General features: G+C 44.0%; 1 protein-coding gene across 2 annotated transcripts in view; it reads right to left on the bottom strand.

Moving 5' to 3' along the window:
* Window positions 1–1,728: 1,728 nt before the first annotated feature.
* The window catches only part of LOC140065389 (uncharacterized), a 61,735-nt gene continuing 36,711 nt past the window's right edge, over window positions 1,729–26,752 (bottom strand). The window contains exons 1-2 of one of the 2 annotated variants that reach the window (XM_072112991.1): window positions 8,289–8,338; window positions 1,729–4,353 (exon numbers count right to left, since the gene is read on the bottom strand). In XM_072112991.1, the coding sequence (XP_071969092.1) occupies window positions 2,105–4,054 (1,950 nt within the window). In that variant the 5' untranslated portion in view covers window positions 4,055–4,353; window positions 8,289–8,338 and the 3' untranslated portion in view covers window positions 1,729–2,104. Of the gene's footprint in view, window positions 4,354–8,288; window positions 8,339–26,752 lie in introns of those variants that run through there. The other variant, XM_072112993.1, reaches the window with a different exon arrangement.

Below are 26,752 nucleotides of genomic sequence, written 5' to 3'. Positions count from 1 at the left end.
TAAAATGCCCGAAGTGCCAGGAACAAAATGCAGATTTCCTCCACATGATGTGGAACTGTATTGTGGTACTTGAATTCTGGAAGGATATACATATAGAGGTAGGACATGTATCAGGACTGACGGTTCCTAAGACACCAGATGTCTTTGTGCTGGGAAATATGTGTGAAATCGCTAACCTCACATCAGGTTAGATGGTTGGGAATGGCACTACAGGTGGCTCTCTGTATACTGATTTATAATTGGATAACCTCTAAAAGACCAACTATGGCAGAATGGCATAAGAGACTGGATAAAATAAAAATTTTTGAAAAAATTACATTTTTTTCCGCTGACTGGGAGGGGTTGTAGTTAAGGTGATTATAAACGAGCTGTATAAGTGAAAGTGTTATGGTTATTTCTGATTATTGAGATGTTCAGATATCAATAATATAAAGTGGATTATTGGAGACGTATAGCATATTTCTAATGTACTAAAAGGTTATTTAACACTGTGTTGATGTCTTGTGATATCCCTCGCTTTTGATTAATGTTTTTTGTAATATCTATGGAAAATTTTAATAAAGAAAATTAAAAAAAAAAAATTAACGTTGAGAATAATTCTCCTTATCTGAAAGATATTGGTGGAATCAGCCTCAGGAGCAGACTATGCCGGGAGAAGCGGTACAGGATGACTAGCTTCAGTTGAGAGACATGGAAGGGGTTTGGGATGTGCATGGTGGAAGGAAGACGAAGCTTACACACGACAGGATTAATGAGTTTCTGCGCCTAAAATGGACCCAAGAAGCTAGATGTACCTAGAAGACTGAAGGGAACTTCTTCGCAGCCTGGGTTTTGGTGCGGGCGGTCGCCCAAAGTAGAGTGACCTGTTTGCTTCCAGATGGACTTAAGATCTTGAACCAATTCTTCCACCATGGGAACATCAGAAGGAACAGACCGAGGGAGAGGTGGGCGTGGATGTTGTCCATAGACAATAAAGAAGGAACTGCACCGGCAGATTCAGAGTCCAGAGAATCGTAGGAAAATTCCGCCCAAGGCAACAGGGTGGACCAGTGGTTCATTTGGTCGGAGACACAATGGCGTAGATAGCAGCCCAGAGTCTGATTAACTCCCTCATAGGTCCAATTTGGTAAAGACTTGGCTCCACGAAGGCGGTCAAAGAGTTCTGTGATCTGAGGTAGGTGTTCTTCACCGTAACTTTATTAAGACCGCAATAGTCAATACACGGGAAGAGAGAAGCATCCTTCTTGGCCTTGAAGAAGAATCCGGAGAAGAGGACTTACATATGAACCACTTCTGCAGATTCTTCTTCACATAGGCCGATATAGCCATGGTTTCAAGTACTGACAGATTATACACCCGACCCCGTGGCTGTGGTCCAGTGAGGTCTCTGCTTACTTCTCCGAAAAGACATCCGCAAAGTTCATATATATTGAACGGGGAGGCCCACCAGAGGCTTGGAGGACAATGGAGAGGCAGTGGTGGATACAGGATAACTTACCACCAAACAGCGTGACTGGCATTCCAGTCCCCCAGAGACTTCGCCATTTTTATGTTTTTCTTTCATGGACATGTCTTGTGTGCTCACCCCGCTCATATGTGTGAAAATATTTGAGTTTATCGTGTACATGAAACGATTTTCATAAATGAGGTTACAGTTTTTCTCTGTGATTCTTTTTCAATTTTTTTATTGATTAAAAATAAAATGAAAAAGTTTTTGTTTTTTGAGAATGAAGGAAACATTTACCGTACAAATATATGAAATTCCATGACTACATATCCAAGCAGTGTACGAAAAGTCAGAGTCTCCTGGGAATGACCAGTGGAGGCCCCAGCGAGATGTACCTACAACAACAAAATGGCCGCTTCACTTGATGATAAAGAAGATGTGATTCGTGGCTACAATATTTTCTAGACTTGAATGTGAGTGGATTTTGTCTTTGTATGAGATTCTTTGAAGAGTAAGGCTATCTGCACAAATGGAAGAATTTACCCCCAACATCAATTCCACAATCATTTTTAAACCTGCAGAAATCATCTGTTTTTATGCAGCGATTTTGCTGCCTGATGCTCAACTTCTGTACCGCAAAATCCATGAGAATAGCGTCTAGCCACGGTGAATTCTCTGATGTTTAACAAGATCTGATTTTTGGATAAAACATTTCCCACATTCTGAACATGAAAATGGCTTCTCCCCAGTGTGAATTCTCTGATGTTTAACAAGAACTGATTTTTGGGTAAAACATTTCCCACATACTGAACATGAAAATGGCTTCTCCCCGGTGTGAATTCTCTGATGCTTAACAAGAGATGATTTTTGGGTAAAACATTTCCCACATTCTGAACATGTAATTGGTTTCTCCCCTGTGTTAAGTCTCTGATGCTTAACAAGAGCTGAATTATCAGTGTATTTCCCCCCATATACTAAACATGAGAATGGCTTCTGGCCTATGTGAATTCTCTGATGTTTAACAAGATCTGATTTTTGGATAAAACATTTCCCACATTCTGAACATGAAAATGGCTTCTCCCCAGTGTGAATTCTCTGATGTTTAACAAGAACTGATTTTTGGGTAAAACATTTCCCACATTCTGAACATGAAAATGGCTTCTCCCCAGTGTGAATTCTCTGATGCTTAACAAGAGCTGATTTTTGGGTAAAACATTTCCCACATTCTGAACATGTAATTGGTTTCTCCCCTGTGTTAAGTCTCTGATGCTTAACAAGGGCTGAATTATCAGTGTATTCTCCCCCATATACTAAACATGAGAATGGCTTCTGGCCTATGTGAATTCTCTGATGTTTAACAAGATCTGATTTTTGGATAAAACATTTCCCACATTCTGAACATGAAAATGGCTTCTCCCCCGTGTGAATTCTCTGATGTTTAACAAGAACTGATTTTTGGGTAAAACATTTCCCACATACTGAACATGAAAATGGCTTCTCCCCAGTGTGAATTCTCTGATGTGCAACAAGACCGGATTTTTGGGTAAAACATTTCCCACATTCTGAACATGAATATGGCTTCTCTCCAGTGTGCATTCTCTGATGTTTAACAAGAACTGATTTTTGGGTAAAGGATTTCCCACATTCTGAACATGTAATTGGTTTCTCCCCTGTGTGAATTCTCTGATGTTTAACAAGATCAGATTTTTGGATGAAACATTTCCCACATTCAGAACATGTAATTGGTTTCTCCCCAGTGTGAAGTCTCTGATGTTTAACAAGAGATTTTTTTTGGATAAAACATTTCCCACATTCTGAACATGAAAACGGCTTCTCCCTTGTGTGACTTCTCTGATGTTTAACAAGATCATATTTTCGGACAAAACATTTCCCACATTCTGAACATGTAAATTGCTTCTCCCCAGTGTGAATTATCTGATGTGCAACAAGACCGGATTTTCGGACAAAACATTTCCCACATTCTGAACATGAAAACGACTTCTCCCTAATGTGAAATCTATGATGTTTAACAAGATCATATTTTCGGAGAAAACGTTTCCCACATTCTGAACATAAAAACGACTTCTCTCCAGTGTGAATTATCCGATGTGAAACAAGATCATATTTTCGGCTAAAACATTTCCCACATACTGAACATGAAAATGGCTTCTCCCCAGTGTGAATTCTCTGATGTGCAACAAGACCTGATTTTCGGAAAAAACATTTCCCACATTCTGAACATGAAAACGGCCTCTCCCCAGTGTGAATTCTCTGATGTGCAACAAGACCTGATTTTAGGAAAAAACATTTCCCACATTCTGAACATGAAAATGGCTTCTCCCCAGTGTGAATTCTCTGATGTTTAACAAGATATTCTTTTAGGAAAAAACATTTCCCACATTCTGAACATGAAAATGGCTTCTCCCCAGTGTGAATTCTCTGATGTTTAACAAGATATTGGTTTTGGAAAAAACATTTCCCACATTCTGAACATGCAAATGGCTTCTCCCCAGTGTGAATTCTCTGATGTTTAACAAGATCTTGTTTCTGGATAAAACATTTCCCACATTCTGAACATGTAAATGGCTTCTCCCCAGTGTGAATCATGTGATGTCTAGCAAGAACTGATTTAGTGCTATAACATTTCCCACATTCTGAACATGAAAATCGCTTCTCTTCTGCATGAATTAGTTGTTGTCCAATATCTGATTTCTGGATTACATCTCCTTTCCCAGTTTGTGATGATGAAAAAGATGGGTCAAATAACAAAGAAACAGGTGGAGGATCATTGCTGTGTAGTGCTGAGGATGGATCTCTCTCTTCATATGTATCTCCTGTGACCTCAATTTCTTCTACTTTAAAATCTGTAGATATCAGACGTCCCTCCGAGCTCCTGCTGCAGTCATCTGCCCAAAAAAACATAATATTTTGATATTTTATAGATTCCCTTTCTGGGTCTTTTGAACCTTCCTGACCCGAGCTCCTGTTTAGAACGATCAGTGCTCAGTAAGTTTGTGTTGGGCAAAGGGCCGAGTACAGTATATACTCGTGTATAAGCCGAGGTTTTCAGCACAAAAAATGTGCTGAAAACCCTCACCTCGGCTTGTACATGAGTCAATTAAAAAATAAAAAACGTAATACTCACCCTCCAGTGTCCAGTTCCTTGGCGCGGCTCCTGATCTTCTGCGCAGTTCCCAGTGGCTCCTTTTCTCTCTTCTTTCTTCTCTAGCCGGCAGAGTCGAGTCCATGTGACCTGCTGGCAGGCGCACACTATGCTGCAGCGCTGTCGCCGCTGATGACGACACTGCCGCATCATAGTGTGCGCCCGCCGGCAGATCCCATGGACGCGACTCTGCCGGCTAGAGAAGAAAGAAGGAAGAAGCTACCGGGGATCGGGAGCCGGGTCGGGGGTGAGTATTACATTTTTTATTTGTAACGCGCTTAGCAGGGGGCTGGCTGTATACTATTTGAGGGCTGGCTAGCTGTATACTACACCCTCGGCTTATACTCGAGTCAATAGGTTTTCCCAGTTTTGGTGGTAAAATTAGGGCTCAGCTTATACTCGAGTATATATGGTAATATGCTTTATCCATTGTCTCAGAAAAAAAGAGAAGAGAAACTATGCGCGTGCCACATGTGTAAATTCAGGATAAATTGTTTTCACTTATTTAACCCCTTAACTACCTGGCCCTTTTTTGCTTTTTCATTTCCATTTTTCACTCCCCATCTTCAAAAATCTGTAACTTTTTTATTTTTACATGTAAAGAGCTCTGTGACGGATTGTTTTCTGCATAACAAATAGCACTTCAAAGTGATGGTATTTAATTTTCCACGTCATGTATTGGAAAGCGGGGGAAAAAATTCCAAATGCATTACATGTGGGCTTGGATTTTACAGCTTTCATTGTACGCCCCAAATGACAGGTCTACTTTATTCTTTTGGTCGGTACGAAATTTGTATAGAGACAAACCACACTCGAATTTCAAACTTGTTGGGATCCAGCAAAGGCATAGTGCATTTGAAGCGCGTTGCTGATTCACATTTTTTTAAGCTGTTATATGTGGGAATTGGAGATTTGTGACTATGGTCCTGAAATAAAAGCATGAAGTTTTATCTTTGAAAAATCGGGTTCAGAGTGTCCTTTTTGCTGGATCGCAACAAGTTTGAAATTTGAGTGTGGTTTGTCTCCAGTCCAGGAGGGATCTACAGCACGGACCAACCTGCATGCTACAGATCGCCGAGCTGACCCTATATATGTGACTATATTACAAATTTGTATAGGTTTTATAATGTTTTCATACATTTACAAAAATTAAAACCTCCTGTACAAATTTTTTTTTTAGATTTTGCCATCTTCTGGCGCTAATAACTTTTTCATACTTTGGTGTACGGAGCTGTGGGCGGTGTCATTTTTTGCGAATTTTGATGACGATTTCAATGCTCCCATTTTTAGGACTGTGCAACCCTCTGATCACTTTTTATAGAATTCTTTATATTTTTTAAAATGGCAAAAAAGTACCATTTTCAACTTTGGGCGCTATTTTTTGTTACTGGGTTTTTGTTTCGGACCCGCCGATACCTAATGTGTTTATGATTTTTACTGTTTATTTATATTTCTACCAGTTCTAGGGAAAGGGGGGTGATTTGTATTTTTAGGGTTTATTATAATTTTTTAAAAAGCTTTTTAAAATTTTTATTATTTTTCAGACTAGGGTACTTTAACCCTAGGTTGTCTGATTGATTCTATCATATACTGCCATACTACAGTGTGGCAGTAGATGGGGATTTTCCTCCTCATTCATTACAATGTGATGAAAGGGTTAAAACAAGACAGCTTTTGAAAACCCGAGGCTGTCATGGCAACTGATCGCAGCTCCCCGATGACGTCACGGGGAGCGGCGATCCTGGGCAAGATGGCAGCGTGGATCACTGGTGTTACCGGCAACACGTTTTTACGTTTCAGCAGTAGTCCGAGCGGTTTAGGCAGCCTCTCCTGGATTACCTGGCAGGATTTGCCGGGGAAATGATAAGCAGTGGATTGCGGTTCCCAGGATGTTCTTGGCGCCAATCACTCAAAGTAGCAACTTTGTATTGATTAAACTACTTTATAGGTTTACTCAGTAAAGCGCGTTTCAAGCCCGGTCTGGGCTCTTCATCAGTTACATAATGCATGTAGTGAGCGTACAGCTTATATACATAAATCTTTGGTGGGATAAAGTTTTTTTTTTTTTTTTTAAATTACGTCAGCTTAATATCACTAGTTAACAAGCAACATTTGTAGTAGTGTTCGTTGATAAAAAAATAGCTGGAGCCTTAGGTAAAACCATCATTTTTATGGCTTCTACTCTGCCCACCCATGAGCTATGTGCCCAAGCATACAATTTTAGTTCTTGTTCTATTTGGCTTAGAAGGGGAGTATAATTGTGATCAAAAAGCTTTTTTATGGGAAAAGTAAGGTTTATTCCTAGATATGGAATGGATATTTTGATTTCATTTGTTCCGCATGAGTGTCATGGATAGACATACCCAGAATAAGAGATTTGTTTGCATTCAGTTTGTAATAGGAAATTTCACTGAATTTATCTAGAAGAGCGATCACTCCACCCAAAGACTGGTGTGGATCCGTTAATGCGATAATTACATCGTCGGCAAATAGGCCGATCTTGTGGGTCTGAGAGCCCACTTTGATGCCCGAGATCTCACTAGAGGATCTAATAGCTTACACCAGGGTTCCATGACCAATGTAAAAATCAATGGCGATAGTGGACACCCCTGGCGAGTGACGTTCGATATAGAAAAGGGCTTAGATGTATAGCCTGCTAGAGATACATAGGCAGATGGTGTCGTATAGAGTGCTAAAATTCCTCTCATTGCTTTTGCAGAAAATACAAACTTGCCCAACACCTCTTCAAGGTAGTCCCAGTGCACTCTGTCGAACGCCTTCTCCGCATCCAGGGAAAGAAGCAGAGAAGGCGTCCGATTTTTTCCAACATAATCGACCAGGTCAATAAAGCGGCGTGTCCTGTCTGAGGAGACCCTTCCCCTGACGAAACCCACATGATCGCGACCGGAAGTCGTCATCGGAGCGCAAGAGATGCCTGGGAAATGTAGTACCAGCGGATCGCGCGTCCTCGCATAGGTCGCGACCTGCTTAGCCGCTGGAGAAGACGGACCCGGACCGAAGAAGATCCACGGGAAGCGCACCGACTGAGGTGTAAAAAGGCATCTAGACCCTTCTTGAAACTCTCTGCTGTCCCTGCTGTGACCAGCGCCTGAGGCAGGCTATTCCACATATTGACAGTTCTCACAGTAAAAAAGCCCTGACGCCTCTGGTGATTAAACCTTGTTTTCTCCAGAAGGAGACAGTGCCCCCCCCCCCTAGTCTTTTGATCTGATTTATTTATTATCTGATTTGGGACAAGATAGTTAAAATTATTTTGTTGGGAGTTTCTTTTTTTTTTTTTTTTTACTTTTTTATGTAGTTGGGCTTTGGGGGCATGTTTATTAATTAATTTATTTTTTTTACTTAATTTTACTTGGTCCACTATGGGACACGAACAAGCAATCATTCATTTGCTTGTTCATTATAATACCCTGTAATACTGATGTATTTCATGGGTAAACACATCTGGTCAGAGCGTTTTTCATGGGGATGTCAGCTGTAAGATACTGACAGATGCCGACACCCTGTGTTTTCCAATGCCACTAAAGCTCCAATGATGAGCTGCACCGGCATCGGCTCCATGACGTGCTATTACTGCACTGAGCGCTAAGGGGTTACATTTAGAAGGTAATGAATGCTCTTGTGCTTTCAGGAGATCTAGTATATGTTCATACTGACCTAGCAGCTCCGTCTCTTCCTTCACCGCCCCTGGGATCAGTATTCCTGCAGGAGACACAGAGACTGAATTCCTTCTTTCCATACAGATAATGAAAGGACGTGTGGATTTAGTCCTGTCTATTACCTGCTGATGTGAGGGGCTGGTGGTCCTCCATCATGACGTCCTTGTACACATCTTTGTGTCCTTCTAAATACTCCCACTCCTCCATGGAGAAATAGACAGCCACATCCTGACACCTTATAGGAACCTGACACACACAATGATCCCGTCATCACCCAGATCCCTTCATAGCGTTACTGTATAATGTCCCAGCATTCCCAGCAGTGTCACCTCTCCAGTCAGCAGCTCCATCATCTTGTGGGTGACTTCTAGGATCTTCTGCTCATTGATGTCATCATGTATCAGGGGGTGAGGTGGAGGAGCCGGGATTGGGCTCAGGGTTCTCCCCCGTCCTTCATACACAGGGGCCTGACAGCGCCCACTAGAGGTCTTCTTCACTACTGTGTAATCCTGGTTATAGAGAGACACATTGATAAATCTCCCTCCATACATTTCCAGAATCTCTCACCTCTCCAGTCCTATCATCTGTTATTCCCATAGATAATGATGTCATGTGACCTCATCACAATCTCTCACCTCTCCAGTAATATAGAAGAGAATCTCTAGGGTGAGCTGGAATATTCTCTCCACCCTCGTGTCCTTCTCATTTTCCATTCTTGAGGGGTCAGACGTTAAAAGGAGAAGAGATTAGTAAAGGATCCTATAATGTAGAAACCTGGATGGAAATAAGATGAGACAAAATCTATCAGCAACTGAAGACAACTTTGCTAATGGATAAGAGTTGTCCCGATACCAGAATCCTGAGTGCGATACCAGGAGAAGTTACACGATAATCGATAAGGTTACTGTCAAGAAAAAATTATGTATTATCTGAATTCAATGTTTAGGTTGCGGTCAGATGGGGCGCAGAAATGCAATGCAAATGTCTGGGAGCGGGGCTGTTATTTTGTATCTTAAACATTCTTATTAAACCAATGTAACTGTATGAATGAGCAGATAATGTAGTGATATGTAGAGATGTGAGAAGATGCGTCTCTATATACCAGAGCCTGGAGCTGGTGTCACAGTGTAACTATATGGAAGCTCTTAGTCCAGAAACTTATCCCAGTGACAACCAGTAAGTTATTTAATGATAACTTGAAGACATTACATGGTGACAACCGCCGGTCACCCCCTCCCCGTATCCCTGTAACCCTGATAGAAGAGCAGCGACCCCTCACCTCCTCCTGCACAGCCGCCTCCACATACAGGACCTGTGATGATGTCACAGTCATGTGACCAGCCTGTGTGTGGGCGGAGTCATGGGGGGGGTCACATGTCCAGTTCTGACAGGATTCTCTGCTCAGAGGGTTCAGCGTTACCTCAGGATGTACAGAGAGTCTGCAGCAGAGCTGTGTGTGTATAATGTGTGTATAGCGGAGCTGTGTGTGTATAATGTGTGTATGGCGGAGCTGTGTGTGTATAATGTGTGTATAGCGGAGCTGTGTGTGTGTATAATGTGTGTATAGCGGAGCTGTGTGTGTGTATAATGTGTATAGCGGAGCTGTGTGTGTGTATAATGTGTGTATAGCGGAGCTGTGTGTGTATAATGTGTGTATAGCAGTGCTGTGTGTGTATAATGTGTGTATAACGGAGTTGTGTGTGTATAATGTGTGTATAGCAGAGCTGTGTGTGTATAATGTGTGTATAGCAGTGCTGTGTGTGTATAATGTGTGTATAGCAGTGCTGTGTGTGTATAATGTGTGTATAGCGGAGCTGTGTGTGTATAATGTGTGTATAGCAGAGCTGTGTGTGTATAATGTGTGTATAGCGGAGCTGTGTGTGTATAATGTGTGTATAGCGGAGCTGTGTGTGTATAATGTGTGTATAGCAGAGTTGTGTGTGTATAATGTGTGTATAGCAGGGTTGTGTGTGTATAATGTGTGTATAGCAGGGTTGTGTGTGTATAATGTGTGTATAGCGGTGCTGTCTGTGTGTATAATGTGTGTATAGCGGTGCTGTCTGTGTGTATAATGTGTGTATAGCGGAGCTGTGTGTGTAAAATGTGTGTATAGCGGAGCTGTGTGTGTATAATGTGTGTATAGCAGGGTTGTGTGTGTATAATGTGTGTATAGCAGGGTTGTGTGTGTATAATGTGTGTATAGCGTGGCTGTGTGTGTGTATAATGTGTGTATAGCGGAGCTGTGTGTGTATAATGTGTGTATAGCGGAGCTGTGTGTGTGTATAATGTGTGTATAGAGGAGCTGTGTGTGTATAATGTGTGTATAGCGCTGTGTGTGTGTATAATGTGTGTATAGCGGAGCTGTGTGTGTGTATAATGTTTGTATAGCGGAGCTGTGTGTGTATAATGTGTGTATAGCGGAGCTGTGTGTGTATAATGTGTGTATAGCAGAGCTGTGTGTGTATAATGTGTGTATAGCAGAGCTGTGTGTGTGTATAATGTGTGTATAGCGGAGCTGTGTGTGTATAATGTGTGTATAGCGGAGCTGTGTGTGTGTATAATGTGTGTATAGCGGAGCTCTGTGTGTGTATAATGTGTGTATAGCGGAGCTTTGTGTGTATAATGTGCAGTGCTGTGTGCTATTAGTGTCCACTTACTTGCCACAAATGATGCCGCTGCTATATAATAAAAGCCGCATTGTGTGAGCCATTTTAAAACAAAGCGTTTTTGGTTTAGAAATGTACGTACGTATTGTTGATGCTGCCCTAGGCACTCTTTTTGATTACGCCCGTAATGAAGCCGTCAAGCTAACGCCTCAGCCCATTACCTACAGCATGTTACCAGATTAGATCAGTGCTGGACCCAGGAGGAATCCAGTCCACTGCTGGCATTAGATTCAAAAACTGCTTCAGGCTGTGTTCATACAATGCGTTTGCCTTGTGTTTTGAACTGCATTGGGCAAAATACACCATTACGTGTCAATTTCCCCACCACCTCCACAGCGGCAGACATGGAGTGTTCCCCACCCCTCCCAGGACAGGAAATGCATTTGTAGGCCCTGTGGGATAAGTCATCCTTTTCCTACCGGGCATTACATGGGAGAGACGCCATTTGGCCATTCTGGTCACGTGGTGACCAGTTATTGGAGTCTCGACTGGGGGGCGGAGGTGTGTCGGTTTTGGGGACAAATTCTAAAATTTTCAAACTTCCCTCAGACTATCATTCAGTGCAGTGGTGTCTGCTGTGTCAGTCTGAGCATGTCTGCTCCTCTAGACCCCTTTGAACTCTCCATGTCTACAGATCCTGAAGTACCCCTTGGTCCGGTCAGTCCCTCTTGAGGTTCCTGTATCATTCATTTCCATGGCGTCCCCCATGGTGGCCCCAACTGGAGGATGACCCTTGACCTCTGTAGGGACAGGAAGCAGAGAGGTTAATGCCCATCCCCCGTATCCACACTCCAGCGGCTTCCTGTCCCTACACAGGGCAGGGAGTAGAGAGAAAATTTCTCTCCTCGCTTCCCGTTAGTTGGGACAGTGAGGGGGGAGCAACGAGGTGCAGGATCCGTCCCTTACCCCACTCAGTTCTTCCGCCCTTCAGAACTGTGCCTTTCTCCGGCTCTTCCCGCAGCTCCTGGAGCCTAGGACACCCAGAACGCGTGGTCTTCGCGCATGCACGCACGTGTCATCTTCCGGCCGGCCCCGGCGTCCACTTTCGGTGAAGTGACGCCAAAGCCGCGCGACCAGGAAGCAGGATCGCGGGGCGGTAAGTTTAAATGGCTCTAGCGTGGTAATCGCGTTGATCTGAGGTCTAAGCTTCACACCGGAGCATACAACTAACCTGCCTGCTTCCGAGATCAAGGTTTTTTGGCGTTATTCAGGTCGGTCTGCCTTGCATGTACGTGCGCTATACACATCTGTAATTTGTGTATTCTGACACTGGCCGCATTTACATTATAGACCCTGGTGGATCTCTCCTGGCTCACCCTTACCAGGTAAAATCCTGTCATTTTAACCATTGCAGCACTGAACGCCAGGCCTTCAGTTGTTATTGTTACATTCTAGGCTGGCTGGTTACTGTAGTCCCTCTACTGGGAACATGGAACCCTGCAATTTGGAGGCCTCAGGTTTGGACCTCATATCCCCACCTCCTGTGAGTAGGGGTTAAAGGGATAGGGTGGTGGGTTACCCACATGTCCCGTTTATAGCACCTCCTTAATTGGGCTTTCCTTCTCCTTGGTAGGATCCCAAGGAGAAGGAAAACGGTTGTTCTAAGGAATCCTCCTCAGAGAGAAAGAAAACGGCTCACAAAAAATGCAATATGTGTTTTGAAAAACTGCCGAGTGCTTATAGGAAGCCTGTGTACAAGAAATGCCTGGACAATTTGCTCTGTGAGGAGAGGGCCTAATTCATGGATGAAATGCGTAATTGTATCCAGGAGGAAGTACGATCATCCGTTTCATCATCCTTGGCTGCCTTTACTCCCCAGGAGCCACCTCAAAAACAGCAGAGGATAATAGACTCCTCTTCAGACTCTGCTTCAGACTCTGAAGGAGCTACGGTCAGGGATTCATTGGAGTTTGATACATCCCCTTCCACCTCTGCAAACAAAATGGAGTCAAGATATTTACTGGCCTCTGAAGATCTAGAACCCCTCTTAAAGGCCGTACGTGATACCTTGAAAATAGAGGAGGTAGAAGAGACGCAGTCCATCCAGGATGAGCTCTTCGGTCTTCTTAAAGTTAAAAAGAGGCGTGTATTCCCAATTAATAATACTCTCAAAGACCTGATTCTGGCAGAGTGGAGGGATCCGGAAAATAAAATTTCTTTATCCAAAGAATTTAGGAACCGCCTTTCATTCGATGAAGAGGAAGTCAGGCTATGGAACTCAGCTCCTAAGATTGACATTCAGGTCACCAAGATGACTAAAAAGACCATCTTGCCTTTTGAGGATGCTACCCAGTTGAAGGACCCACTGGATAGAAAGGCAGATAGCCTGTTGAAAAAGCTGGGAGTGCTCCATGCTGAACTTAAATCCAACATCGCTGCAACATCTGTAGCTCGCACCCTTTTCCACTGGGTAATGGAGTTGGAGAAGCATGTAAGGGATGGAACCCCAAGGGATTTATTGCTTAATACCTTCTCAACCCTGAAGGCAGCCACAGCTTTCATCGCGGATGCTTCAGCGGAAGGCGTAAGGATTATTGCCAAGGAAGGAGCACTATCCAACTCGGTGAGAAGATTCCTCTGGTTACGTCAGTGGAACGTAGACTTTAGGTCTAAGTCCAAGTTGTGCGGTATTCCATTCGAGGGAGAGTATGTGTTTGGACCCGAATTGGATACCATCCTGGAAAAAGCATCGGACAGGAGGAAGGTCTTCCCGGAATTTCCAGAACCAGCCTGAGGAAACCTTCCTTTCGAGACCCCAAAGACAGGAGACATATAGGGGAAAGGGTAAGCAAAGAAGGTGGAGCTACCCTAAAGGTGGAAGAGGCAGAGGGTTTCTCCTTAATGCCAGTAACTCCGTCCCAAGCTTCAGGAAGCAATGACGCCAAGGTGGGGGGAAGATTGCTGAATTTTCACCAACAATGGAGCCGGATCTCATCAAATCCCTGGATCTTATCTATTCTCCAGGACGGCTACAAAATAGAAATGACCGCTCTTCCTCCCACAAATTACGTCCTAACCAGGCAACCCTTTCAGGATCTGTTACTCCAACTCTGGACAGAAGTGCACAAGTTAATAGAGCTGGACGTGATTATCCCCGTACCTCCGGAACACCAAAGAAGAGGACATTATTCCCCATTGTTCTTCATAAAAAAGCCAAACGGGAAGTCCAGAATGATCTGCAACCTGAAAGGCTTAAACAAGTATGTCCGCTACAAGAGGTTCAAGATGGAGACCGTCTCTTCTGCTTCAGCTCTAATCCAAGCTCGGGCGTTCATGTGTACGATAGACCTGAAGGATGCCTACTACCACATCCCAATATACCCCAACTCGCAGAAGTTTCTCAGGTTTTCAGTTCTATCACCAGAAGGCGAGTAAGTTCATTTCCAGTACAAGGCTCTTTCTTTCGGAATATCCTCTGCGCCGAGAACTTTTTCGAAGATAATGGTCGAGGTAGTAGCTTTCCTGAGGAAGGAAGGAATATCCATCATTCCATACCTGGACGACCTTCTGTTAGTAAGCGCCTCAAGACGAGAGCTGATTCTTTACATGGATTATCAACTTAGAAAAGTCCAACCTAGACCCAAGCATGAATGTAGTTTTCCTAGAAGTGCTGATAGATTCCACACAGCAAATGTCCTTTTTCCCGCCGGAAAAAAGAGAAAAGCTAATTCTTCAGATAACAACATTCCAGAAGAGAAAGTGCTGCTCCATAAGAGAAACAATGAAGATCCTGGAACTTATGACTGCATGCATCCAGTGCGTGCAATGGAGTCAAAGCCATACAAGGACACTTCAAAATTGAGTGCTGTCCTCCTGGGACAAAGATTCCCGTCACCTAAACCAGAAGGTTTCGACTTTTAGTCTCACGGTCCATGGATTGGTGGACAGATCCGGCAAATCTGAGGAAAGGAATACCCTGGCATCCCTGGCCAATTACAGTTATACAGACAGACACAAGTCAGTCGGCATGAGGAGCGATTGTTGCAGATCATCCTGTTCAGGGACTGTGGCCAAATTCAGTAAAATCCGTTCCTCTAATTATCGGGAACTGAGAGCGGTGCTGGAAACCTTAACAGCCAGCTCACGAATTCTGAAGGGGAAACACGTCAGGATATTCTCAGACAACGTCACTATGGTGGCATACTTACGCCACCAAGGGGGAACCAAAAATCCAGATCTCCTAGGGCTCTCAAGCAAGATCTTTACCTGGGCAGAGGACAATCTTCAATCCCTCTCCTCCATTCACCTAAAGGTAGAAGGAAATCAGGCAGCAGACTTCCTCAGTTGGAGAAAAATCAATCAGAACGAGTGGTGTCTGAACGAGGACATCTTCCATCAGCTAGTAAAGAGGTGGGGACAACCGTCAATAGACCTGTTTGCCTCCATCAAGAACGCAAAGCTCCCGTGTTTCTTCTCTCTGGAGTCCACAGTTCCCTTCAGCCAAAGGGATGCATTCGGCCAGTCTTGGAGGGGGCCGTTACTGTATGCTTTTCCCCCAATACCTCTCGTGACCCGAGTTATTCAAAAAATCTGGGAAGACCAGGTGGAGGTTATCCTCGTTCCCTGGTGGCCAAAGAGGAACTGGTTTCCTTGGCTAAAGAAGATGGCACTGGCAGATCCATTCCTGCTACCGCCTCGTCCCGATCTCCTGTTCCAGTGTCCAGTCCTTCATCCCAATCTGCAGGCCCTCCAGCTCTCCAGCTGCGTGGATCCTGAAAGGAAGATACTAATAGCCCAGGGACTATCAGACAAGGTAATCTTTACAATGAAAGCCAGTCATAAGGTGGTCACTCACAGAATTTATTCCAGAATATGGATGAAATTTGTATCTTTTTGTGGCTCGGTTCCTCCTAATCAGTTGTCCCTAATATCTCACAGATACTGGACTTCCTGCAAGCAGGATTTGATAAAAGACTGAAGACAAGTTCGTTCAAGGTCCAGGTGTCTGCCCTTAGTGCTTTCTTTGATACCTCTCTGGCTGAGCACAAGTGGATCCAGAGGTTCGTAAAAGCTACCTCCAGGCTAATACCTCGTTTGAGAAAAAACATCCCAAACTGGGATCTGTCTCTGGTGTTGAATCATCTGATGGGGCCACCATTTGAACCCTTAGAGAGTACTAACCTTAGGAATCTAACCCTTAAACTGACCTTTCTTATAGCCATAACCTCAGCTAAACGGCTAGGGGGGATTCAGGCACTCTCCCTCAGAGAGCGCTATCTTAGAATTCTGGAACACAGAGTAATTCTAACTTTAGATAAGACCTTCACACCCAAGGTGTCTTTCAGTTTTCATTGTAATCAAGAAATTGTGTTACCCTCCTTTTGCCGGAACCCAAAGAACAGTAAGGAGTCAGCATGGCATACTCTGGATGTGAGGAGATGTCTTCTCCACTAACTGGACATCTCTAAACCTTGCGAGAAAGGACTACAACATCCTCCTGCAGTACACGGGGAAGAACAAGGGGAAAAGAGCTTCCAAGGCCTCTATTGCCCGTTGGATCCGAACTACCATTAAAGAGGCATATGATGCCGAAAATATGGACATTCCAGGGACTGTGAGGGCCCACTCAACCAGGGGGGTGGCAGCCTCATAGGCTGAAAAACGTGGGGCCTCTCTAGTAGACATCTGCAAAGCAGCTACCTGGTCTAGCCAGTTAATGTTCACTAGACACTATAGATTAGATGTCCAAAGCGCTAGGGACCAGGCCTTCGGTAGGAAGGTCTTGCAAGCAGTTGTCCCCCCCTTAGAAGTACTTGTTATCTGGTACATCTCCAGTTGGGGCCGTCATGGGGGACGCCATGGAAAAGGAGAATTATTCTCATCGTTAATTCGGTTTCCATGACGGCCCATATATTTTCCCGTCCCCCTTTTGTTCTATAAGACCAGAGTAGTCTTAGTATTGTTATTATTTAACCTGTTGTAACTGTGTGTGACTATAACTTACAATAAATGGGTTGAATCCACAGCCGGTGTAGTTATTTGGTAGCCACTGGAGTGTGGATGCGGGGGAGGGGCATTTAACCTCTCTGCTTCCTGTCCCTACAGAGGTCAAGGGTCATCCTCCAGTTGCGGCCGTCATGGTGGACTAATGGAAACTAATTAACGGTGAGAATAATTCTCCTTTTTGTGGTTTAGTATTCTAAAAGTATTTTTTATTTTTTTGGAAATTCAATTCTAGAACCCTAGGGCAAAAAGTGAAGCCAAGTGTCAGCACCTGCCCAGCAACTGCGCAGCCACCAATCAATAAATGACCACCTGCGCAGCAATCCATTCCACCGGCTACTCCTTCCACATCCAGGATGCAGCCTGAAGTAAAACTGGTTCCGATATTGGAAGAAGGAGAAGCAGATGAATCCAGATGAATTCCAGGAAGATCTTGCTGCTTCGACAGAAGAGACATATTCTCTGCTTAGGGCCTTGACGGCTACTATGGGCTTGGAGGAGTCTCTTTCCAACCAACACCAGATGTTCCAGGGTCTGGGAGAAAAAAAACAGGTTTTCCCCCTAGCGTCCCCCATGACGGCCCTGCATGGAGGATCCCCGGAGACTGGGGGCCGCGATCAGCGCCGGGCGTCCTCTTCCTGGTCCCACGTAGTCTCCAGCTGGCTCTGCCTGCGGCTCCGGGAAGCCAAAGACACCCGGCGGCGCCATCTTGCTGCTCCCAACCGTGTTCGGGAGCCGAATGACGACTTCTGGTGGGCCGCGTCGCCCCGGAAGTGACGTGGCGGCAATTTCTTTAAAACTGGCGCAGGGCGCCAAATTTGAACGTGGCGCACGCTGATCTAAGGTCTACAGGATTTCTACTCGTGGAGCTAGCGCTAATCGAGGTGCACGCTGCTCTGAGATCTAAAGGATTGCATCAGCAGTAACTCGGTCGTGACACTTCAAACCCAGTGGGTGTAAGGTACCATGCTTTGGGCTATGCCTTTAATGTTCTTATGCAATGTCTAAAAGCCTTATTCTGTTTATACAGGTGCAGTCTTAATTCTGTACAAGGGCAGGAATTACATTCTTGTAGAACATGTTATGATTTGAAATTAACTATTTAGATTGGAGGCATGGAATCCCTGTTTATGGATGTAGTGCTACCAGAACCCAGCCTATAACTCCTGTGAGTGGTTTCAGGGGGTATCTGGGGGGACGGGGGGACTTATCCTCCCTTACCGAATGGTTTCATAAATTTCCTGGTCTCCTTCTCCTTAGCAGGATCCTAAAGAATAGGAGAGAACTAAAGAGGCGGAGAAGAAGAAAACATCCTCCAAAAGATGCAATATGTGTTATAATAAGCTATTACCCAATTACAAAAAACCGAACTGCAGATCAGGCTTCCACATCTAATATGGAGCTATTTGAGATGGAGCCACCCCCCTCTTCCTCAGCATCTAAAATGGAATCAAAGTATATGTTTGTTTCGGATGATCTGGATGCTCTCCTTAAAGATGTACGGGATACACTAAAAATTGAGGATATTGAAGAAACAAAGTCAGTACAGGATTTTAAAATCAAAAAGAAGGAGAGTGTTTCCAGTTAATGAGACCCTAAAACAATTGATCCTAGAAGAATGGAGGGAACCAGAAAATAGGATATCAAGATCCTATTTTCTGGTTCCCTCCATTCTTCTAGGATCAATTGTTTTAGGGTCTCATTAACTGGAAACACTCTCCTCCTAAAAATAGGCTAATATTTGATGAACAAGATTATACAAGATATACAGGTAACAAAAATTGCAAAAAAGACGGATGCAATACAATTGAAAGATCCGTTGGATAGGAAAGCATATAGCCTGTTGAAGAAAGCCTGGGAGGCTAGTATGTTGAATCTGAAAGCAAATATAACAACAACATCAGTGGCTCGCACAATGTTTTTCTGGTTGTTGGAGTTGGAAAACCATATCAGAAATGGAACCCCAAGGGATGTACTCTTGGATACTATACCAACCTTAAAATCTGCCACAGCATTTATAGCCGATGCATCAGCAGAAGGAGTGAGGTTCAGCGCAAAGGAGAGCACACTTTCAAATTCCACCAGACGTACTTTGTGGCTGAGACAATGGAGTGGTGACTTTCGTTCCAAATCAAAATTGTGTGGCATTCCCTTCCAAGGGGAGTATGTTTTTGGACCGGAACTAGACGCTATTCTAGAGAAGGCCGCAGATAAAAGAAAAGGGTTTCCAGAAACAAAATCTGTCCCGAAAAAACAACACTTACATGACCCAAGAGAAAAGAGATTTCCTTATAAAGGGAAAGGTAAGCAGGGAAGATGAAGCTACCCCAAAGGAGGAAAAGGAAGGGGATTCCTCCTCAGCTCCAGCAATACAACACAGCCATTCAGGAAGCAATAACGCCAGAGTGGGGGGGAAGACTTCTAGGATTCTACCAACGGTGGGCAGAAATAACAACGAATGCCTGGGTCTTGAATCTGTTGGAGAATGGCTACAAATTGGAGCTAACAGCCCTTCCCACCAGAAAGTTTGTGGTAAAGAATCTACAAAATCATTCTCTATCTCAAGTTATGGCAGGAAGTCATAAAGCTACGAGATATGGGGTAATAGTACCCGTACCGAAGGATGCAGTGTTGGACGGACATTATTGCCCGCTGTTTCTGATAAAAAAAAAAACAATGGCTCCTTTCGTCTGATTTTCAACCTAAAGTAATTAAACAAATTCATTCTGTACAGGAAATTCAATTTAGAGAAGATCAGTTCAGCCACCACTCTCATCCCTCTACATGCATTCCTGTGCACTATAGACCTGAAAGATGCCTATTACCATGTACCAATTTGCTTACAATCCCAAAAGTATCTCAGATTTGCGATCCCCTCTCCAACAAACGATATAGTCAGATTCCAATACAGGGCTTTACCATTCGGGGCCTCATCAGCCCCAAGGACCTTCTCAAAGATTATGATAGAAATTGTAGCCCATTTGAGAATGAAGAAGGTAAAGATCATTCCATATCTGGACGACCTGCTGATAGTTGGCACAACAGAAGAAGAATTGATCCTGCACAGAAATATGACAATTTCAACCCTACAACAACTGGGATGGATCATCAATTGGGAAAAATCCAATCTTACTCCCAACAGAGAGACTACCTTTCTGGGTACACGACTAAACTCGAGCCTCCAGATGTCCTTTCTACCAGAGGAGAAAAGGAGTCTCGTGATACAGAAAATGTTGTCATTTCTGCAATGTCATTATTGCACAGTAAGGGAAGCGATGAAAGTGTTGGGTCATCTAACTGCCTGCATAGGCGCAGTCCAGTGGAGCCAGAGTCATACGAGGACCTTTCAGAGCTGGATTCTGTCATCATGGGACAAGGATCTCTTACACCTGGATCTACCACCATCCATAAAGGCATCCCTAATTTGGTGGACAAAAGAGGAACATCTGGAAAAAGAAATTCATTGGTTTCCTTGGCCGGTAAAGGTCATTCAGACGGATGCAAGTCTGTCAGGATGGGGAGCATATCTGGAAGGAAGATATCTCCAGGGTCGGTGGCCCTTAACGACTCAGAAAAGATCCTCAAATTATCAAGAGCTGAAAGCAGTCTGGGAAGTGCTGAAGGGGGGTTCCCATTATCTGGAAAACTCCCACGTCAAAATCTATTCAGACAATGTGTCGACAGTAGCCTATCTCCGCCATCAAGGGGGCACCAGGAGTCAAGACTTGTTGCATCTGTCAAGAAAAATCTTCACCGGGCAGAGAACAATCTCTTATCCCTAACAGCAATACATTTAAAAGGAGATCAAAATGTAATTGCGGACTTTCTGAGTCGGAGATTGATAGACCATCACGAATGGTCTCTGAACCAGGAAGTATATGGACAGATACCACGAAGTTTGGGAGTTCCAACAATAGATCTCTTTGCTACCAGAGAAAACACCAAAGCGGTTCGTTTCTTCTCGCTACAAAAAGAAGTTTCAATTCTTCAGAGGGATGCTTTCAATCACAAGCGGGACGCCCTATTGACGTATGCCTTTGCCCCATTGCCGTTAATTCCCAAGATGATACAAAAGATTATCTCGGACAAAGCAAAGGTGATTGTGATAGTCCCCTTTTGGCCCAAGAAAAGTTGGTTTGCAACGCTAAAGGACTTAGCAGTAGCAGAGCCAGTGTTACTTCTAGATCGGAAGGACCTTCTTCATCAGGGACCATTATATCATCCAAACCCGCAAAATTTGAAGCTTTCGGCTTGGTCCTGAATGGGGACTGTTGAGATCAAGAGGCTTGATAGATAGTGTGATATCTACACTTAAGTGGTTAACCGATAACTTTTGCAATATATTCCAAAATATGGAAAAGATTTGTGTCTTTTTGTGGAGCAACAACCCCTAATCAGTTATCTCCCAATATTTCTCAGGTCCTGGATTTTCTACAGGCAGGATTTGAAAAAGGTCTAAAAACCAATACACTGAAGGTACAGATATCGGCTTTGGGGGAATTCTTTGATATACCTCTTGCAGAACATAGATGGATTAAGAGATTTGTTAAGGCTACCTCCAGGTTGAGGCCGCAATTCAAACAAAATGTTCCTACTTGGGATCTCTCCTTAGTCTTAAACTATCTAACTGGTCCCCCATTTGAACCTCTAGAGTCAGCTAGCATAAAAGATCTTACTTCAAAAATAACATTTCTAATAGCTATAACCTCAGCTAGACGATTGGGAGAAATACAAGCCCTCTCCATTAGAGAGCCTTATTTAAAGATATCTAGTGACAGAATAACACTGTCAGGATCCAAAAAAATCAAAAAGAGGTGGCCTGGCACTTCTTGGATGTCAAAAGAGCTCTATTACAATACCTCAAACAGACTGAATCTTGGCGACAAGATTACAACATCCTCATTCAGTATGGAGGCAGGAATAAGGGCAAGAAAGCTTCCAAAGCATCAATTGCAAGATGGATTCAGTCAGTCATCAGAGCAGCATACACAACTCAACAATTAGATGCTCCAGGAACAGTTAAAGCACACTCAACTCGTGCCATGGCAACATCCTGGGCAGAGAAGAGAGGAGCATCAATAAAAGAAATTTGTAGGGCTGCAACCTGGTCCAGTCATATGACTTTTGCTAAATATTATAGACTAGACTTACTAGACATACTAGAGAGTTAGCCTTCGGTAGGAAGGTATTACAGGCTGTTTCCCCCCCCCCCTAAGAGATGATTATTTGTTATGTCTCCATGTGGGGCCGTCATGGGGGATGCTAGGGGAAAAGTTGAATTATTCTTACCGTTAATTCCTTTTCCATTAGTCCACCATGACGACCCATGTATATTCCCACCCTACGTCATATTGTTGATAATTTGAATGTATTATGCCTATGCTGTATGTGAATAAAACATATAATAAATGGGTTGTATCCACTGCCAAGTTACGTTATTGGAAGCCACTGGTATGTGGATGCAGGGGGGGGGGGGGTGTTTTAACCTCTCCGCTTCCTGTCCCTGCAGGGTCAAGGGTCATCCTCCATGTGGGGCCGTCATGGTGGACTAATGGAAAAGGAATTAACGGTAAGAATAATTCAACTTTTTCCAGTACATGAAAACATTGAGTCCATCATTAAAAAAGAATGGAAACAACCAGAAAGAAGATCAGGCATTTCCCAGAATTTTAAACACAAAAAACCTGTTTATAGAAGAGGATTCCAAGTTTTGGGATTCAGTCTTGAAGGTAGTTGCATCCATTGCAAAAATCTCTAAAAAAGCTACTTTAGATTTTGAAGATGTGGGAATGTTAAAAGATCCTATGGATAAAAAAAGCGGATGGCCTGTTGTAGAAGGCTTGGGAGAATTCACTGGCAATGTTACATCCGAGTATTGCTGCAACTTCCACGGCAAGAGGGCTTAAAATATGGTTGTTTCAACTTGAACAACATCTAGTTTTTGGTATTTCTTGAGAAGCTATAGTGGAATCCCTTCCAGTACTGTAACAAGCAGCTAGCTTCATGGGGGATGCTTCTGCAAACTTGTTAAAATTGTCTGCTAGATTATTAGCACTATCCAATGTGACCAGAAGAACCACCTGGTTAAAAGCTTACAATGGAGACACCGATAACCATGTTATGTTCTCCTGCCATATGAAGGAGATAGATAGTTTGGATCCACATTGGATGACATATTAGAGAAAGCTTCAGATCGAAAGAAAGGATTTCCTCAAGAACAAAGGTTTTTTTCTCAACCGCCAGTATTTTTGGAACCAAAGGAAATACCAGTCAGACTTCAGAAGAAGGGGAGTTCCGGAGAAGTCCCAGCCAGTCAGAGGAAGAGGAAAAGGCTTCTTGTTCAACCCAAATTTCGGAAAAGATAAATGTAAGGAATCATGAGGCCAGGTTCCTAGTTGGGAGTAGACTAAGGTCAGACTAAGGTTATCAGGCCTGAAAAAAACTATCCTCTTCTCGCTGGGTGCTGCATCTGGTCCAGTCGGGATACAGATTGGAATTCCAAGACAAACCCCCAAGCCGCTTCTGTGTTATGCAAAAGCAGGTGAACCAATAGCACTGAAAGAAGAAATTCTGAAGCTGGTAGAGAAGGAAGTCTTGGTACCAGTCCCTTCAGCTCTGCAAGGAAAAGGGTTCTACTCATCACTATTCCTGATAAAAAAAATAAAAAAACCGAGGGGTTCGATCAGAGCTATATTCAATTTTAAAAATTCGAATTTTTTCCTAAGGAACAAAAAGTTCAAAAGATTTGGACGACGGTCAGTGTGCTTCAGGAACATCACTATTTGGTGACTCTAGATCTCAGCGACACAGACTTTCCCATAGGTAATTAAGAATTGCAGTTGTTATAGATGGCTGTATAAAATATTTTCAGGCGCTGCCTTTTGGATTGTCATCGGCCCCCAGAATATTCACAAAGATTATGGCCAAAGTTGCTGCATTCTTCCATTTCAAAGGTATCCAAATAGTAACATATTTGGATGATCTACTGATTGCTGCTTCCTCAGAAGACCTGCTTTTGTCTCATATCCAGCAGATATCAGAAACATTGACGGAGCTGGGGTGGATCATAAATATCGAGAAATCCAGTCTTGCTCCTTGCCAGAAGAAAGTATTTTTAGGTGCCTTGCTAGACAACGTCCAGATAAAAAACGTTTTACCCCCAGAAAAGGTCATTTCAATCTCAGAATATGTCTCTGCTTTTGTTTACAGAACTTTGGCATAAAACGCGAAGTAATAAAGCTGCTAGGACTTCTAAGATCCAACATTCCAGTGGGCTCAGGCTCACTCCCGAGCTCTTCAAGGGTTCATCCTATCCTCCTGGGACAATTCAAGTCAGTGTTTGGACAAGTTGGTTATCATACCCCAAAGTATGGAAGCTTCCCTGTCAATCAATTCTGGAGTCCGACTCAGTTGAACGCAAGAGATCTTTGTGCAATCTTCCAAGCCCTGATAACCCTAGAATCTACAGTAAAGGGTGGCCACGTGAAAATTCTTTCAGACAATAAAGCAGCAGTTGTGTACATCAGCAAGCAGGGGGGTACGAGAAGCAAAACCTTAATATAGATTGCATATCAACTTTTTTGCTGGGCAGAAAAGAATTTATCTTCTATTTCAGCTGTACACTTGAAAGGGAAAGACAATGGGGCAGATTTATTAAGCTGTCTGAAATTCTGAATATTTCTAGTTGCCCCTGACAGCCAATCACACCTTAGCTTTCATTTTACCAGTGCAGATTCCTCATGTGGGGTAGATGCTCTGGGACAATGGTGGCCGCACGGCCTTATGTATGCCTATCCCCCTTTTTCTCTCCTCTCCAGGGTGGTCTTGAAAATAAAGGAGTCCCGGTCTCAGGTGATCTTGGTGGCTCGATTCTCGCTAAGAAGATCCTGGTTTCCGCTTCAGTTGGAGATGGCAAAATGGGATTACATGGAGTTGCCAGTGTGCAAAGACCTTCTATTCCAGGGTCCAGTCTTTCATCCAGCAGTCCATCAACTTTGTCTGACAGTGTGGGGACTGACTTTAGCAAAGAACAAAGGACTATCAGAGAAGGTAATTGCTACCCTCTTTATCAAGTCGTACGATTGTGACCTCTAAAATATAGTAGAATTTGGAACTTGCAACATCCCCCACCAGGGCCTAGCCTTTTCTTGGGACCTGGAGGCAGCCGGGGCCCAGAATACCGGAGTGGCTGGTGGTTGCGGCCTAGGCACGCTAGTGTCACGGTGCTTGGTATGGGGACCGGAGGGCTGTCCCACAGCCTGGCAGGTCTCCAGCGGATGGTGTGTGCAAGAAATTAGATTAGGGAGAGGCTGTGGTACTGGTTCTCCCTGGGGCAACCCTTAGAGTCTGTAGTATTTGTACCTGGTAGATAGATGGGGCACCCTTGATGGTGATACAGCCATAGCAGGGACCAGACGGAGGCAGTGTTGTGCATAAAAGTAACTTACAGTTCTTTATTCGAACCAACGGCAACAACAGGCCAAGCGATTCTGTACAAGTGCAGGTTACTGGAGTGATCTTGGAGAGGGAACCTCAGGAGTTGGGTCACCAGCCTGGGAGGTAGCTGTGTCCAATGCTGTAAGCTGCAGCTTTAGTCCTGGGTATTATTCAGTAACAGCCCTGAAGGTGGACTGTTACTCTGTAGCTCTATAGTGGGAGCTGAGGCCTAGGAGGCCTGTGGTCAGAGCATGTGCTCTGAGGTGTCTCTGGTAAGAGAGCTGGATTCCAAGAGAGCGTGTCACTTCCTGTCCAGGGGGTTTGTTAATCCCTCTGGCTAGGTGGTGGCTCACTCCCCAATCACACTCCAGTTCACAATTAAATGCATTGAGGTATATCATTGGATGACAACATTAAATAATGTTAACCTTTGCCTATCCAGGCAGTATCTACCGCTGTACAATTACCTCTTTATATACTGGATGGCACAAGGGGCTTATTTGCAACTACTGCTCTGCCGATGCATCGGCAGGGACATTGCATGCCCCGAGGGCAATTGAAAGAGCCGCCGACGGCTCGGCTTTGGACCGGATGGGAGTAAAGAGAACCAACGCTGTCCAGCAGCAGATGGGCTCCAGAGGGTCCATGTGGTGTATTACAGCCGGTAGGAGTAAAGATGGGATAGGTGGTACTTTCAGGGAAGTGCTGGCTATGTGCAGTGTAGGGGACAAACCGCCCATGGTCCTGGATACAGGCACCTGGGTTGGTGTTGGACTAGGTACACAAAATACATACATATGTGACAGTGGGTAGCTAACGCCCCTAAACCCACTGTATAGTAGGGAAAGGTGTGGTGTCATGTCCTGAATCCACTCCTTGCACCAAGGCCTGACTATTTGTTCTAAAACTCTTCTTCCTTGATGAATAATAATAATAATAATTCTTTATTTATATAGCGCACACAGATTACGCAGCTCTGCACAAAGCATGTCAAATCGGTTCCTGTCCCCATGGGGCTCACAATCTAAACAACCTACCAGTATGTTTTGGAGTCTGGGAGGAAACCGGAGGACACGGAGGAAACCCACGCAAACACGGAGAGAACATACAAACTCTTTGCAGATGTTAACCTGGGTGGGATTCGAACCCAGGACCCCAGTGCTGCAAGGCAGAAGTGCTACTCACTCAGCCACTGTGCCGCCCGACAAGATGACAAATAGTAATACATTTACATACGTGCAGTACGACTGCAGCGGGGATGATGACCTCTCTGGAGTAACTCTCGCTGGAGTAGAGACAATGGGGCAAATTTATCAAGCTGTCTGAATGTCAGACTATTTTTAGTTTCCCATGGCAACCAATCACAGCTCAGTTTTTATTTTACAAGTGCTCATGAATATTTTAAAGGGGGGCTGTG

Source organism: Engystomops pustulosus, chromosome 6 (assembly GCF_040894005.1).
Source record: "Engystomops pustulosus chromosome 6, aEngPut4.maternal, whole genome shotgun sequence".
Classification (NCBI taxonomy): Eukaryota; Metazoa; Chordata; class Amphibia; order Anura; family Leptodactylidae; genus Engystomops; species Engystomops pustulosus.
Note: the sequence above shows the minus strand (reverse complement) of the source record. Positions and strands in the feature narration are given on the sequence as shown.